Source organism: Macaca mulatta, chromosome 7, assembly GCF_049350105.2.
Source record: "Macaca mulatta isolate MMU2019108-1 chromosome 7, T2T-MMU8v2.0, whole genome shotgun sequence".
Taxonomy (NCBI): Eukaryota; Metazoa; Chordata; class Mammalia; order Primates; family Cercopithecidae; genus Macaca; species Macaca mulatta.
The window spans coordinates 140,762,396-140,778,060 of record NC_133412.1 but is presented as its reverse complement, the minus strand read 5'-3'; the positions used below and the strand labels follow the sequence as shown (position 1 = coordinate 140,778,060).

General features: G+C 43.4%; 2 protein-coding genes across 17 annotated transcripts in view; one reads left to right on the top strand and one right to left on the bottom strand.

Moving 5' to 3' along the window:
- Nucleotides 1-2,188: 2,188 nt before the first annotated feature.
- PIGH (phosphatidylinositol glycan anchor biosynthesis class H) overlaps nucleotides 2,189-15,665 on the top strand; it is a 58,858-nt gene continuing 45,381 nt past the window's right edge. For 2 of the 13 annotated variants that reach the window (XM_077941209.1, XM_028852051.2), the window contains exons 1-3: nucleotides 2,189-2,438; nucleotides 8,562-8,766; nucleotides 9,880-9,960. In XM_077941209.1, the coding sequence (XP_077797335.1) occupies nucleotides 2,266-2,438; nucleotides 8,562-8,766; nucleotides 9,880-9,960 (459 nt within the window). In that variant the 5' untranslated portion in view covers nucleotides 2,189-2,265. Of the gene's footprint in view, nucleotides 2,439-8,556; nucleotides 8,767-9,876; nucleotides 9,961-12,450; nucleotides 13,307-15,665 lie in introns of those variants that run through there. The other 11 variants (XM_077941206.1, XM_028852049.2, XM_077941204.1 and 8 more) reach the window with 8 other exon arrangements.
- PLEKHH1 (pleckstrin homology, MyTH4 and FERM domain containing H1) overlaps nucleotides 13,086-15,665 on the bottom strand; it is a 55,767-nt gene continuing 53,187 nt past the window's right edge. For 3 of the 4 annotated variants that reach the window (XM_077941193.1, XM_015143961.3, XM_077941192.1), the window contains one exon: nucleotides 13,086-15,586. In XM_077941193.1, the coding sequence (XP_077797319.1) occupies nucleotides 15,425-15,586 (162 nt within the window). In that variant the 3' untranslated portion in view covers nucleotides 13,086-15,424. The remainder of the gene's footprint in view (nucleotides 15,587-15,665) is intronic. The other variant, XR_013396338.1, reaches the window with a different exon arrangement.

Genomic DNA, 15,665 nt, shown 5'->3' with positions numbered 1-15,665 from the left:
AGGTACCTTTCGTATTGTAGACCCTCTGGAAGTCTGGTGAAACGAATGGACCCCTTATTATAATAATACTTTAAAATGTATAACTACATAGGACTTCTAAGAAAATTAACTATATTAAAATATGGTTATCAAAATATTTTAAAAACGTGTTACAGTGATGTTTCTCTTTATTGACACATTAAATAATAATAGCTAGTGATGCCTTTAATAATTACTGCAATTCTGAAGTAGCAATGACTAGAAATGATATTTTGAAACAATTATTGTGAAAAGAAAATATCTGTGATTTCTGTCAGTGACAAAAATCACAAGCTCTAATACTAGTTTGTTGCCTATATTAATAATCAAAAGAAATGTTAAATTTTAATTAGAAGTTAATGAAACTAAAAATGACACACTGATTCTATCCATGGAGCCCAAGTTAAGAACTCCAGGACTACAGGCTTCCCCAAAACATTAACAGTACTTATATCTGAGTGATGGAAATATGGGTGGTTTACATTTTTTTCTTTTCTGTATTTTTCAAATTTTCCACAATAAGCAAATATCACTTTTTAAATTATAAAACACATGATATATGCAATAGTAAAAGGGGTGATGTGGTTTGGCTCTGTGTGCCTACCCAAATCTCATGTCAAACTGTAACCTCCATGTGTTAGGGGAGGGACGCTCCACCATGCCCAGCTAATTTTTTTTTGTATTTTTAGTAGAGATGGGGTTTCACCATGTTGGCTAGGCTGATCTTGAACTCCTGACCCAAGTGATCTGCCCTCCTCAGCCTCCCAAAGTGTGAGATTACAGTCATGAGCCACTACACGCAGCCCATCACCAGTGTTTTGACAGTCCACACAGCCAATCCTGGGTCACATCAGAAGTAAAAATGGAACCCATACACCACTATTACGCATGAGTTCAGTAATTTTATTATCAACTCCATCTGCATCTCCCGCTCCTACTTAATTCCCAGCCAGGTCTTGCCTGTCTACCACGGTCCAAGCAGTCATTTGGGAGACAGAACTCTCAGGCAGTGAAATCCAAACTCCGTACAAGACCCTCTTGGATCTGACCCCTACCTACCTCCCCCATTTCCAACTGTTTTCCTCACATATCAACCTTTCTGGCCTTTTGATTATTTCATTAAGCCAAGTTTGTTCCAATTTCGAGGGGTTTGTCTTTCCTGGTCTTCCTTTCTGGCAAATTCCTCCTCCAGAGCTCCTTCAGTCCTGTCTGGTTCCTCACCCTTTGTAACTCCAGTGTCCTCTTAGAGACTTCCCATGACTGCCCTATGTAAAGTCCTCAGTCAATCCCTGCCAGTCAGCATAGTATTGCCAACAATATTCTCAAGTTATTTCCATATTGTCTCCTACTAGAAAGGAAGCTACTTGAGGGCAGAGACTGTCATCAACATCGTTCACTGCTGCATCCTCAGCACCTCAAACTACCCGGCACAGGAAAAAAGTGGAATGAATACCCGTGGACTCTTCTTGCGTCTTTCCGGCTTAGAGAAATCACCTTGCCAAGCAAAAGCGTGATTAAAACTGTGGGTTTGGGCTGGGTGCGGTGGCTCACGCCTGTAATCTCAGTACTTTGGGAGGCCGAGGCGGGCGGATCACCTGGGGTCAGGAGTTCGAGACCAACCTGGCCAATATGGTGAAACCCCGTCTCTACTAAAAACCCAAAAATCAGCCGGGCATGGTGGCGCACGCCTGTAATCCCAGCTACTCAGAAGGCTGAGGCAGGATAATCGCTTGAACCCGGGGGACGGAGGTTGCAGTGAGCCGAGTTCGCGCCATTCCATCTCAAAACAAAAACAAAAAACAAACTGTGGATTTGCTTGTTTTTAGACAGGGTCTTGCTCTGCCGCACAGATTAGAGAGCAGTGGCATGATCTCGGCTCACTGCAACCTCGACCTCCCAGGCTCAAGCGATCCTCCCACCTTGGCCTCTCAAAGTGCTGGACTACAGGCGGGAGCCAACGCGCCCGGTCTAAAAACGGTTTTAATCCGTCCGCTGAACTATTGCCCCCGACGGGCTTTGTTCGAAGACAATCACAGAAGCCGGGTCAAGGCCGGCCCGGACGAATGCACAGTCATCAACCCCACACAGGGTTCTCGGCGCGCAACTGAGGCTGCGCAGGCTTAGGGCGGGGCATGGTGACGCGGCTGCCGGAAGCGGGTCTGGAGCAGGCGAGACGCCTAGAGCGGGCGATCGCTGTGGAGCGCCGCGCGGTGCGGTGCTGGCGGCCGAGTCGGGGCATCATGGAGGATGAGCGGAGCTTTTCGGATATCTGCGGCGGCCGCCTGGCCCTGCAGCGCCGCTACTACTCCCCGTCCTGCCGGGAATTCTGCCTCAGCTGCCCTCGGCTCTCGCTGCGTTCGCTCACCGCTGTCACCTGCACGGTGTGGCTGGCGGCCTACGGACTCTTCACCCTCTGCGAGGTAAGGGCAAGTCGGCCCCTCCCCGCGGTCGAAGGAGGGGGTTCGGCTTTGGGAGGGTCTTTGGGATCTTTGGTCGAGCCCGGACCTCTGGTCGGCCCCTCCTACAATGATAGAACAGAAGGGCGGGAACTCACGGGTTCTGGGGACGACAGGGGACGACATTCCGCTGCTGGACAGCTCTTTAAATGACGTTTAGTGAAGTGTGTGCTCCTGGACAGTACCTTCCCTCTCCGTGGCTGTGCTCTGCTCGGTGGGTTCACTCAGCACACATCTAGTTCTTGCACGACGGTATAAAACTTTAACTTGCATGTGTTCTATGTAGTATAGGCGCGCAGTAATTTAATTCCAGGAGTTCAGGGAACTCTTAAGTGAGTCTTCCTTGTCCATCACTTCTGCTCCTCAAAGTAGTACTGCTAACAATACTTTATGTAGACTTCCACAAACTGTCTTTGCCTCCACAAGTGTGTGTGTTTATCCGTGTGTATAGATAGTGTTAGAGTTCTTCCTAATCTCTGTTTTTCAAGGCAGTTTTTTAACCCTCCGTCCTCCCAAACCCTTCCCCAATTTCAAGTACTTTCTAAAGGATTATGAAATTTTGGACGTGTGTGATATCTGTGCTCAATTTCCAGATTCATTCCTGTTTTCTTTGAGCCTCAATTTTCTATATCTCTAATATAGAATTCATGCCTGCCATACCAGCTTCATGATATCGTGAGGGTTAAATGCAGTAACTTTGTGACAGCTCTCAAATAAAAAGAATTATCCCAGTTTCCCTTTTCAGGATGAGTTCTAGTTTCATATGTAGTGCCTGAATTGAATGTATTATCCCAGAAGTGATCTTATCAGAGCTAAGTACAGCAGGGCTATTTATTTCTGTAACTTGGATATTGTTTCCATTACTGCATCCATTAGCTTTTTTGCTGTCAAAGCATGTTTCAGAGCATGGTAATTTAGCATAGAAATATGCAGAATTAAGACTGCCCTAATTGTAGGAAACTGTATCTAACTGTATCTAAACTGTATGTTTGTTCAGGCGAAGGGCTGTACCTCACGCCTGTAATCCCAGCACTTTGGGATGCTGAGGCGGGCGGATCACTTGAGGTCAGGAGTTCGATACCAGCCTGGCCAACATGGTGAAACCACGTCTTTACGAAAAATACAAAAATTAGCTGGGCGTGGTGGCTCACGCTTGTAGTGCCAGCTACTCGGGAGGCTGAGGCGGGAGAATTGCTTGAATCTGGTAGGCGGAGGTAGCAGTGAGCTGAGATCATGCCACTGCACTCCACCTGGGCAACAGAGGGAGACTCTGTCTCAAAAAAAAAAAAAAAGAAAGAAAAAAGTTTATTCATAAGTCTGTTAAAATGATTAAGTTGATAGCCCCCCTAGAATTTAATTTACAGTATAGTTGAATTTTAGTACTAGCCTGAGTTTTTTTTTTTTGAGACAGAGTCTCGCTTTGTTGCCCAGGCTGGAGTGCAGTGGCGCGATTTTGGCTCACTGCAAGCTCCACCTCCTGGGTTCACACCATTCTCCTGCCTCAGTCTCCTGAATAGCTGGGACTACAGACACCCGCCACCACACCCGGCTAATTTTTTTTGTATTTTTAGTAGAGACGGGGTTTCACTGTGTTAGCCAGGGTTTCACTGTGTTAGCCAGGATGGTCTCGATCTCCTGACCTTGTGATCCTCCCACCTCGGCCTCCCAAAGTGCTGGGATTACAGGCGTGAGCCACCGCGCCCAGCCTAGCCTGAGTTCTTATAGCCTATGTGTGTGGTCATGTGAGGAGGAGGAAATAGATATTTATTAAATGCCCACTGAGTGCCAGATGCTTTTCTGAATTCCTTACTTTAGCCCTAGAACGAAGAAAACCAAAGCTCACAAAGAGGGGTGAGTTATCCAAAGTCTCAAAGCAGTAAATGGCAGATCTGGGCTTCCAACCCAGGGCTTTCTGACTCTGAGACCCTTTCTTTTCCTTTATACCATTGTATAGTTGATCTTAGGCAAAATTTAAAAACAAAAATCTGTTTTTGTGCCAGGTCCCTTCTGTACTTATCTCTCTCATCCTGGTGTACTCTGCTTACCCCTATCAAGTACCCCAGGACTCAGTGACCACATCTTCCTTTAAACTCTACTGCAATACTTTCTAAGGGCTCTGTGTGCCAAAATTTCTTACCTTTCCTATTCAGAACTGCTTATGAGAGTAATGAATATCTGGAATGAGAAGAAATCTGATTGAAGGAATTCATTCAAACATACAGCTTAACCCCAACCCAAATGAATATTGAATTGTTTCAATTCTACACAGTAAAATGAAGTTGAAAAAAATGCAGATAGTAGGGCATGGATTGCTCTTATTGGAAAGCTGACGTGATCAAATCCTTAAGGATTTACTGTTCTTCATCCCTACATTCCTTCTTGTTTTTAAGTTCACAGTTCTATTAAAGTTCCAGGTTGTTCCCTTGTTTATTCCAACCTGGAATGTTCTTCCCCCTTCCCTTTCAACTAATTATATTGGTCACTAACCACCACCTCCCCTGCACCAATTAAATCCTAGTTCCTTGGATGTGATGGGATATATTCTTGTGTGCTTTAATGTCTTTTTCTTTCTTTTTTTTTTTTTTTTTTTTAACTTTTCCTTTGGCACTTATAGTCAGTATCAGAGTGTCCTCCAGAATATTTTCTGTGTATTAATCTTGACTTTAATAAATCTATACGGGTCAGGGCTGAATTGTATTCCTCTCCATTCTTCATAATGCTTATTCAGTGCAATTAATTAACTCAAAATTAGATCTTTCTGGATCATCAGAGACCCAGTACTGAATCCTCCATTCATCAATCAACAAATAATTATCTAGCACAGAGATAAGCAAACTTTTTCTTTCTTTCCTTTTTTTGAGACAGTTTCTCACTCTGTTGCTCAAGCTGGAGTGTAGTGGTACGAATACCCCTCACTGCAGCCTCAGTTTCCTGTACTCAAGCGATCCTCTTATCTCAGCCTCCTGAGTAGCTAGGACTACAGACATGTGCCACCATACCTGGCTAATTTTTGTATTTTTTGTAGAGACAGGGTCTCACTAGGTTGCCCAGGGTGGTCTTGAACTCCTGGCCTCAAGCGATTCCCCCAGCGTTGGCCTCCCAAAGTGTTGGGATTATAGGCGTGAGCCACAATGCCTGGCCCAAACATTTTCATTAAAAGACTAGATAGTAAATATAGCAGGTTCTGTGGGGTCTGTCTCACAATATTCTTTTCTTTCTTTCTACAACCCTGTGAAAACTTAAAAATCATTCTTTGCTTGAGATGGGCCAGACAAAACCAGACCACAGGCCCAAATAATTTGCAGATCCCTGATCTAACACTATGGGTTAAATATAAAGAAGTAGAAAGAGACCATCAAAGAAAACCAGAGCTAGTGAGTGGTTGAAGTGGTAAAAAACCAGGTTTTATTCAGGAACTACTACAGTAGGGGAAAAGAGACTTCAGTATAGAATTCCAAATTTCCTCAGTTCCGAATACAGCATGGAAAACTGGAGATTTATAGCCAAGGAGCAGGGTGGGAGTCAGTGGATAGAAAATTACCCAAAGGAAACATCAGGGGCAAGGTGGGATTCTGGCTAAACTGACTTGACAGGATTCTTGCTGAAGGCAGGCCAGGCTGATCAAATACCAAGGGTGGGAGTTCTTTCTAAACTGATTCAGCAAGATTCTTGCTACAACTGGGTGGGTAGTGCAGGCCCAACAGAGATGTCAAGGTCCGGGCCTAGAGAGCTTAGAGGAACCTGACTAGAGGTAGATAAAGGAGAGTGTCTTGTCAGTGCAAAGAATAATAAGATACTCCCTGCCCTCAAGGATTGCAGTCCAAAATTACAAAATTTCTTTGATTCTAGGTCATCAATATTTTTTTCCCTGTGCCAGCCTTCTAAGTCATAGCTTTGCCAGGTGCAATGGCTCACGCCTGTAATCCCAGCACTTTGGGAGGTTGAGGCGGGTGGATCACCTGAGGTCAGGAGTTCGAGACCAGCCGGGCCAACATAGTGAAACCCCGTCTCTACTAAAAATACAAAAAAAAATTAGCTGGGCGTGGTGGCGGGTGCCTGTAATCCCAGTTACTAGGGAGGCTGAGGCTGGAGAATCGCTTGAACCCAAGAGGTGGAGGTTGCGATGAGCCAAGATCACACCACTGCACTCCAGTCAGGGAAACATGAGCGAAACTCTGTCTCGAATGAATGAATGAATGAATGAATGAATGAATGCAAGCTTCTGGGAAAAAAGATAAAACAATGCCACATGAAAGAAACACACACCAATAGGACAACACATTTTAACTTCAGAAATGTTAAAGATTGTACATTTGTCTTAGAATCAAGGGAATAAATAATATATACCATTTTTTGAGTCCTTAACACATCACTTAGTCAACTGTAAATAACACAGAACAACTAAAATAGCTGTAAGAGATCAGGACCTTTTCTGTTAACAAGAAGTCATAAGGTAGGAGGGCTCCAGAGTTCACATAGAAACTCATTTGATTCCGGCTCTTGTCATCTTACTGCTGACACCCTTAGTGTGCCCTACTTGTCCTCCACCTGGTCCTCCAAGTGCAGAAACTGCATTTCCACCCTTAGCGTCCTCTAGTTGTCCTCTACTAGCTCTCCACTGGGTCTGGCAGAGGCCATAGTAGTTCCAGGTATCTAAACCTCATGATGAAGGGAACGTCTCTTCTGTAGATTTTTAAAGATGAATTCATGTTTTCCGGAAGCCCCTCCAGCAGATCTCCCCTCACATCTCATTGGCCAGAGTTGTGTCACATGCCCATTTTTAAACCAGCCATTGGCAGAAGGGGTGGGAACCAATCATGATTCACTCACAGTTCAACTGGGGTTGGTGGGTGGCCGTTTATTAGGCAAGCTGTAGTATCTGCTACACTGTACTAAGCACTTTATAATTGTTCAGTCTATGGTTTTACACTATATACACAGATGGTTCCCAACTTATGATGGTTTGACTTAGGATTTTTTGACTTTAGGATGATGCAGAAACAATACACACGATACTGCAAGTACCCATACAAACATTGTTTTTCACTTTAAAGTATAGCATTGAATAAATTACGTGAGATTTTCCACACGTTACTATAAAATCAGGTTTTGTGTTACATGATTTGCCCAACTGTAGGCTAATGTAAGTGTTCTGAGCACGTTTAAGGTAGGCTAGGCTAAGCTCTGATGCTTGATAGATGTATTAAGTACACTTTTTAATTTTAGTTTTTCATTTGAGTGCTAGAACTCAATATTAAATGCATTTGCATGGGTTTATCAGGACATAGCTCCCTCCTGTATTCTGCTGAGGGAGTGTGAAAGGAAAAGATTTGGGGTCCTTTTTTTTTTTTTTTTTGGAGACATCTCTGTCACCCAGGCTGGAGTGCAATGGTGCGATCTCGGCTCACTGCAACCTCCACCTCCCTGGTTCAAGTAATCCTCCTGCCTCAGCCTCCAGAGTAGCTGGGACTAGAGGTGCATGCCACACGCCCAGCTAATTTTTGTATTTTTAGTAGAGACGGGGTTTCACCATGTTGGCCAGGATGGTCTCAATCTCTTGATCTTGTGATCCGCCTGCCTTGGCCTCCAGAAGTGCTAGGATTACAGGCTTGAGCCACTACGCCTGGCTGGGTCCTTTCTTTTTTTAAAGATACAGTGTCATATTCTGGTACCCAAGCTAGAGTGCAGTTGTATGATCATAGCTCACTGCACCCTCAAATTCCTGGGCTCAAGTGATCCTCCTGCCTCAGTCTCCCTAGTAGCTGGAATTACAGGTGCAAGCTACTGCATTCAGTTGATTTGGGCCCTTAATTTGGAATTTTGGAAAAATAGTTTCTGAGATTGCTGTGATGATGGTGGACATTTTGCTGATGGAGGTTTTCCCCAGACCTATCCATTTGTTGTCTGGATCTGTTTCACTGTATACTTTTATAGCACCTCAGAACCCAAATAAAAGCAATTTCCTTTTCCTCCATGCATGTTCCCCTCATCTGACAAGAGAAGAAAGGCTTTTTTCCTCTTTGCCTGGAGTTGACTGGTACCACTTGGTAATCTTACTGCCTGTGTCTGGCTCTCTCTTCAGAACAGCATGATCCTCTCTGCTGCCATCTTCATCACCCTCTTAGGTCTGCTTGGTTATCTCCATTTTGTGAAGATTGATCAGGAGACTCTGTTAATCATTGATTCCCTTGGCATTCAGATGACTTCATCTTATGCTTCAGGCAAAGAAAGCACTACCTTCATAGAAATGGGCAAGGTCAAGGATATTGTCATCAATGAGGCTATCTACATGGTAAGTATTTGAAAGGTAGTATTACAGTCCTCTCTGGAGGAGGTAGCCAGCCCATGGGGTGTTCCCAGATCTATACTGAGCCTTAATACCTAAAGTACTTGATGTCACAGAATTAAACATGAAGATCCTCTGCTCTAGTACTTATAGTACTAGAGTTTTCTTTTTGGCTGGCATGTCTATAAACCATAAAAGTGAGACTTATATGTAAAAGGTAAATCTCCTTATTTTTAAAGAGATGCAGCAGGTTTTCATGGATAGAGAATTAGTATTTCAACTTTATCTTCAAGACCAACTCCAAAATTATCACTGGCATTTTTTCCTTCTCTTTCTTTCTTTTTTCTTTTTTTGTGAGACCCTGTCTGTTACCCAGGCTGGAGTGTAGTGGCTTAATCACAGCTCACTGCAGCCCCAACTTCCCAGGCTCAAGCCATCCTCCCACCTCAGCCTCCTGAGTAGCTGGGACTACAGGCATGCACCACCATGCTTAGCTCGTTTTTTCTATTTTTTGTAGAGATGGAGTCTCACTATGTTGCCTAAGCTGGTCTTGAATTCCTGGGCTCAAGCCCTCCTCCTGCTGTGGCCTCCCCAAGTGTTCAGTTTACAGGTTTGAGCCACTATGCCTGGCCCTGTCTTTTTTCATTTAAGGAACAAGAATATACTTTTCTCCCACTTCAAAAGCTATCAAGTGTTCTACTACTTAACCATTTGTGAAAAAGCGTTGAGCCTTACCTTAGAAAAAAAGAATGTGGCCAGGCGCAGTGGCTCACGCCTGTAATCCCAGCACTTTGGGAGGCCAAGGCGGGTGGATCACCTGAGGTCGGGAGTTCCAGACCAGCCTGGCCAACATGGTGAAACCCCATCTCTACTGAAAATACAAAAAATTAGCCAGGCATGGTGGCAAGCACCTGTAATCCCAGCTACTTGGGAGGCTGAGGCAGGACAATTGCTTGAACCCGGGAGGTGGAGGTTGCAGTGAGCCAAGATTGCACCACTGTACTCCAGCTTGGGCAACAGAGTGAGACTCTGTCTCAAAAAAAGAAAAAGAAAAAGAAAAAAGGATTGCAAAATGAGTTTCACTTAGACTTTGCTATTTGATTTATTTTCTTACAGCAGAAGGTGATTTACTACCTCTGCATCTTATTGAAGGATCCAGTGGAACCACATAGGATATCCCAAGTAGTACCTGTCTTCCAGGTGAGCATAGAACACTTTTACCGTTGTCCAATTAATCCTCAACCTTTTCTGTAGGAATGTAAATTCCTTTTTTCAGAGTATTGGAAGACACCTGACAGCTGTTTTGAGTGATAATTAGGATTTCAGTTATTTGAGAAGTTCCTCTCTGAGGCAAATATAGTCCTTAAAAATATTATTCCTGCATATTTTATTATTTTATTTTATTTTATGAGACAGAGTCTCACTTTGTCACCTAGGCTGGCGTGCAGTGGTGTGATCGTCACTCATTGCAGCCCCCACCTCCTAGGCTCAAGAAATCCTCCTGCCTCAGTCTCCTGAGTACTTGGGACTACAGGTGTGCACCACCACACCTGGCTAACTTTTTTTTTTCTTTTTAGTAGAGATGAGGTCTTGCCATATTGCCTAGGCTGATCTTGAACTCCTGAGTTCAAGCAATTCTCCTGCCTCAGCCTCCCAAAGTGTAGGGATTACAAGCATGAGCCAGCACACCTGGCCTCATGCACATTTTAAAGAGCACAATCAAATATATAGCAACCTCTGCCTACAAATCACTATTCATCTACTTTGACTCTGTCAGTCTACTAATGTACAGTTTTTTAGATAGAGGTCATTGATCTCACATTGTATGCTATTGTGTGTCTTGCTTTGTAAATAATATGTATGTGTCCTACAAAGGCCATTATATTTTTTATTTTAAATAACTATATTGTATAATATATTGAAATGTCAGTTTATTTAGCCACTCTTGCCACCTTTTAAAATCCTGCCTGGAGTTTTTTGTTTTGCTCTTACAAAAAAAAAAACCACTTATCAGCTGGTGCAGTGGCTCACGCCTGTAATCCCAACACTTTGGGAGGCTGAGGCAGGCAGATCGCTTGAGCTCAGGAGTTCGAGACCAGCCTGGGCAACATGGTAAAACCCCCATCTCTACAAAAAATACCAAAATTAGCTGAGCGTGGTGGCACACATCTGTGGTCCCAGCTACTCAGGAAGCTGAGGTGGGAGGATTGCTTGAGCCCAGGAGGTCAAGGCTGCAGTGAGCTGTGATCATGCCACTGTACTCAGCCTGGGTGACAGAGATCCATCTCAAAAAACAAAACAAAAATTATACAAACATAATAAATTATACAAACATAATAAATTACGAAGTAAATTATTTTAGAGGTAGGTATTTATGCACGTATTTATGTATATAGTTAACCCTGCCTCACTGACCTTTTTCACAAAGGATTTAAGATAGCTAAGTTAAAATATTATTTTGCATTATAATTAAAAATTATTTTATTAAAGCTTATGAATAGTTTTATAGACTTCTAGTGTTTAAGATGGGGCTCCAGAGATTGGACAACATTACCATACTTTGGGGCTTTTGTACTTCTTTTTCTACCATCCTGGCTAATAGTGGATTTAGCTTTTTTAGCTTAATATGTAGGTAAAGGCATTTTAAATAGGTAAATTTGTATCTCTTTAAATGATAGGCTTTTCATATTTCCTTGTATTACCTATCAGTATTTCCTCTTATTTTAAACTACCTATCTTCTCTATTAGTCAAGAAGAATCTGAATATTATGTATTTGTACCTGTTTTTATATATTTTTAACAATCTTTATATATTTTAGGTAGTATACTTTTATTAAATATACTTTCACATATATTTTTCCCATTCTGTGGTTTTTCTTTTAATTTTGGTTATTACATTTCATTGTACAAAACATTTTTCAATATTTACATATTAAACTGCCCTTCTTGTCTTTGAGGGCTATTTTATAACGTGTGACATTTCTCGAGGGTCCATTTTGTTTTTCCTCTTTGCTTACTCTTAGAGATGGAGTTCATGAAACTTAGACAGATGAAAAAGCTATCATTTGATCTCCCACTTCACACAATTCACAAGGTGGGCTGTGAGCCTAGCTGGGACTCTTCCCAGCAAGGTGTGCTGAGGCCTAAACTTAACTCCCTGAGCTCACTGCTGTGCCATTTATACCCCTTGATGTGGGTGAGAGATTGAAGTTGCATGTCGGCCCAGTACCATGGCTCAAGCCTATAATCCCAGCACTTTGGGAGGCCAAGGTGGGCGGATCACTTAAGGCCAGGAGTTTAAGAGCAGCCTGGCCAACATGGTGAAACCCTGTCTCTACTAAAAATACAAAAATTAGCTGGGCATGGTGGTTCGTGCCTGTAGTCCCAGCTACTCGGGAGGCTGAGACACAAGAATCATTTGAACCCAGGATGCAGAGGTTGCAGTGAGCCGAGATTGTGCCACTGGGTGTGGTGGCGAGCACCTGTAATCCCAGCTACTCGGGAGGCTGAAGCAGGAGAACTGCTTGAACCTGGGAGGCAGAAGTTGCAGTGAGCCGAGATTGTACCACTGCACTCCAGCCTGGGCAACAGAGCAAAACTCTGTCTCAAAAAAAAGTTGCAAGTTGATGCATCTCCACTGTACTCCCTTATGTTCACTTTGACTCTGCATTTCTCCCCTTTGGAATTCAGAGTGCTAAGCCCCGGCTGGACTGCTTGATTGAAGTATACAGGAGCTGCCAGGAGATCCTGGCACACCAGAAAGCCACATCAACAAGCCCATGAGCCCCAGCGTTCAGAAGGCCAGCATTGTCTTCCATGGGAGATGACTCTTAAACCATAGGGGCTGGTTTTCTGTACTCTAAACCATCAGGTGGACACAGTCCTAGGAACCATTATTGGTGTAGTACATCTCAGAGCCATAGAGCAGGTGACTGAAAATCTAACTCAGTGTATTTCCGTGTACTGTAGTGTTTTCCTTGTAAGGTTTTGCCTACTTTACCAAAGGAGGGGAGACCTTAAGAATTTTGACACAGTATGTCAAAAGTAATGTCAGCAAGGAACACTTTGTGAAATTGCTAACCATGTTCAGGTTTACTTTGTTGATGTTTGTGAAGCAAAACCATGGGAAACTGACGTCAGATGTCTTGAGAAAGGTGTATTTTCCAATATTACCCCTCGTGTAAAGTTACAAAAAAAACAAGCCCTCCACGTACTGGTTAGCAGGAAGAAATGTCCTACAAAAGGTGAGTCTGTTAACCTAGCGCCTGTGTTCTGTACAGGGCTTATTTACTCTTAATAAACAGATCTTCCAAAACACACAGTTACCTGGTTCACAGATAGCTGCTTTTTATTGACAAACAAGATCATGGTATTTCAGTCATGGTATCAAGCACATTAATACTTTTCTGTTACTCAGCAATTTTTTTAAATCAGTTCAAAAGCTACTTTTGCCAAGAGGGATGAGACAAAAGGCCACACAGAAATTTGACTTTGGTTTTCAGACACGGGACTCTCATGTTAACAAAGAATAAATAAGCAAATTATCGAATCCTTTGTTTCTAAGGCAGTTTCTTCTGTATAAAATTAATAAACTAAAGGAGGATTCCTGAAGGGTTGGGGAGGAGAGAGGGTGGGGGAAATAGATTGACCCCAAATTCAGTGTGAACACAGCTCCATTCTTGTTTACCCTTCCTTCGGACTCCTACTTTTCTTTTAAACTCTCTGGGTAGATAATGTTATTCTTATTGGCCTTAGAGACACCCAAGATACTATAAAACCAGAGCTGTTATGTCTGTCACCAGCCCTGCAGGAATTATTCAGGAACCTGTGGTACATGTGACTTGTTCGAGGTAGAAATGTCTCAGCTAGATCCCCAAATCCTGGGGTGAAAAGTGTGAACAGAAATGGCTGTAAAACTACTTGCCTTGCACAGTCAAGTACATGTAAAAGAGGCAGAGACTTGGATGTGCTCCTTTTTTCCTCATGCTTGTCAGTTTACAGGGTGAGAGAGGAGAAGCTTACAGCAGCTGAGGTGTTCAGATAAACTAGTTCCAGCCTCGCAGTTTTTGCTGTGCACAATATACACACATTGTTGGGATTAAGGGCTTGGTTTTGGGTGCTACTGCTAAATATACAGTTTTCAGCACTTTATTGACAGATAGTAAGGCTGCCTTAGAGCTAGGAAATAAAACTCAGTTTCTTAGATGTTGGAAAATCAGTGTATGAACTCTTTCATTTTGTTTTTGTTAAGGGAGGGTGTGTCTATACCCTGTCTAGAGGAGACTGTCTAGTCTCCTCTGCACTCAGTCAGAAGGTCTGAATTGAGGGGGATTATGGTATTATCAGTAAAGCAAAGGAGGAAAGAAACTTTCTTTTACCTGCTACTTGTAGGCTAGGGCAAGTGTCACATACGTATCCTCACCCTCAAACTAATTCCCAGCAGAAGTTTGCCAGAAGTCTTAAGGAATATATCCAGGCCCACATGCCTGAAATAGTCTTCTGTGTTTCTGACTCATTTTTGGTAGTCTTATAGCAGCAAAAAGCAGAGTGCATTTGCTTGGTCTTTTACAAGAACAAGGAAACAGATGATGGCCCACTATAGTGAACACAGCCTTCACCGAGCCCTGTCCAGTCATTAAAATGAGACAGGGAGGGGTCAGATCGGACCTACCCCCTGCCCTTGCTTGCACATTGCGTGGTACTGGGTTTGGCCTACAGTCCAGTGTGAGGGAAACAGCTTGAATCTTAGCAGGGATAGCATGTTATCCTGCAAAGACTGCCACAGAAGGGGCTGTACCAATGCCTACATACCAATAATGGGGAAAAGTGAGTCTATTCTTTTTTCTCCAGCTCTGCCAGCACCTTTCCCATTTGGGCAAGGCAGCCCAGTTTAGTGAGTTCTAGGCTTCTGACAGTGTAGGAGAATTGGAAATTTTAGTCCTATCCTGTTTAGCGACGTTCAGAAAACTTCAAGTATAAATAAGATCATATACAATATTAAAAAATTAGCTTCCAGGCTGGGCACGTTGGCTCATGTCTGTAATCCCAGCACTTTGAGAGGCCAAGGTGGGTGGATCAGCTGAGGTCAGGAGTTTGAGACCAGCCTGGCCAACATGGTAAAACCCCGTCTCTACTAAAAATACAAAAATTAGCCGGGCATGGTGGCACACACCTGTAATCCCAGCTACTCAGGAGGCTGAGGCAGGACAATTGCTTGAACCCAGGAGGCAGAGGTTGCAGTGAGCCGAAATCACGCCTTTGCACTCCAGCCTGGGCAACGTAGTGAGACTGTGTCCCCCACCCCACCAAAAAGAAAATTAGCTTCCTTGAGAGTATCAGTGCAGAAAGCCTTAACTTACAGCACTGATGCCCTCAGTAACAGTGTATCATCCCTATGTCTAGAATCGGGTAGCATCCAGAATCATTCTTCTTACGAAAAAAGGAATAAGTGGTTTTAACACTGGGTCTAGATTTTTAAAAGTTGAGCCCTGAAACCTTGTAAGGCACCTAGAGAATAAAGGCTTCACAGACACTAAAATACACATTTCACAGAACAACAGTGGTGGGGGGCTGTTAGACCCATCACAGTAGTATCATACCCTAGGATATATATCTCTAAATCCAGAGGCACTAGTGGTAGTGGGGAATCGGGTAGGAGAAATATTCACAGCAACGTTGGCCCCTTGGTAGCACAGGAAACAGAAGAAAAGAACTGTTGTCCATCCAGTTCCCACAGCTGGCAGGCTCCGGGTAGGTTGGTGGGTGGGTTCACAGTTGTAGAGCAGTGGTTCATATAGCTGGCCATGATGAAGGTAGCTTCTGCAATCTAAGAGGAGGTCAGAGATGTGAATGAATTGAACTAGCCTTGGCTTGAATCCTGTTTTTCTCACTTATTAGCTCTTATA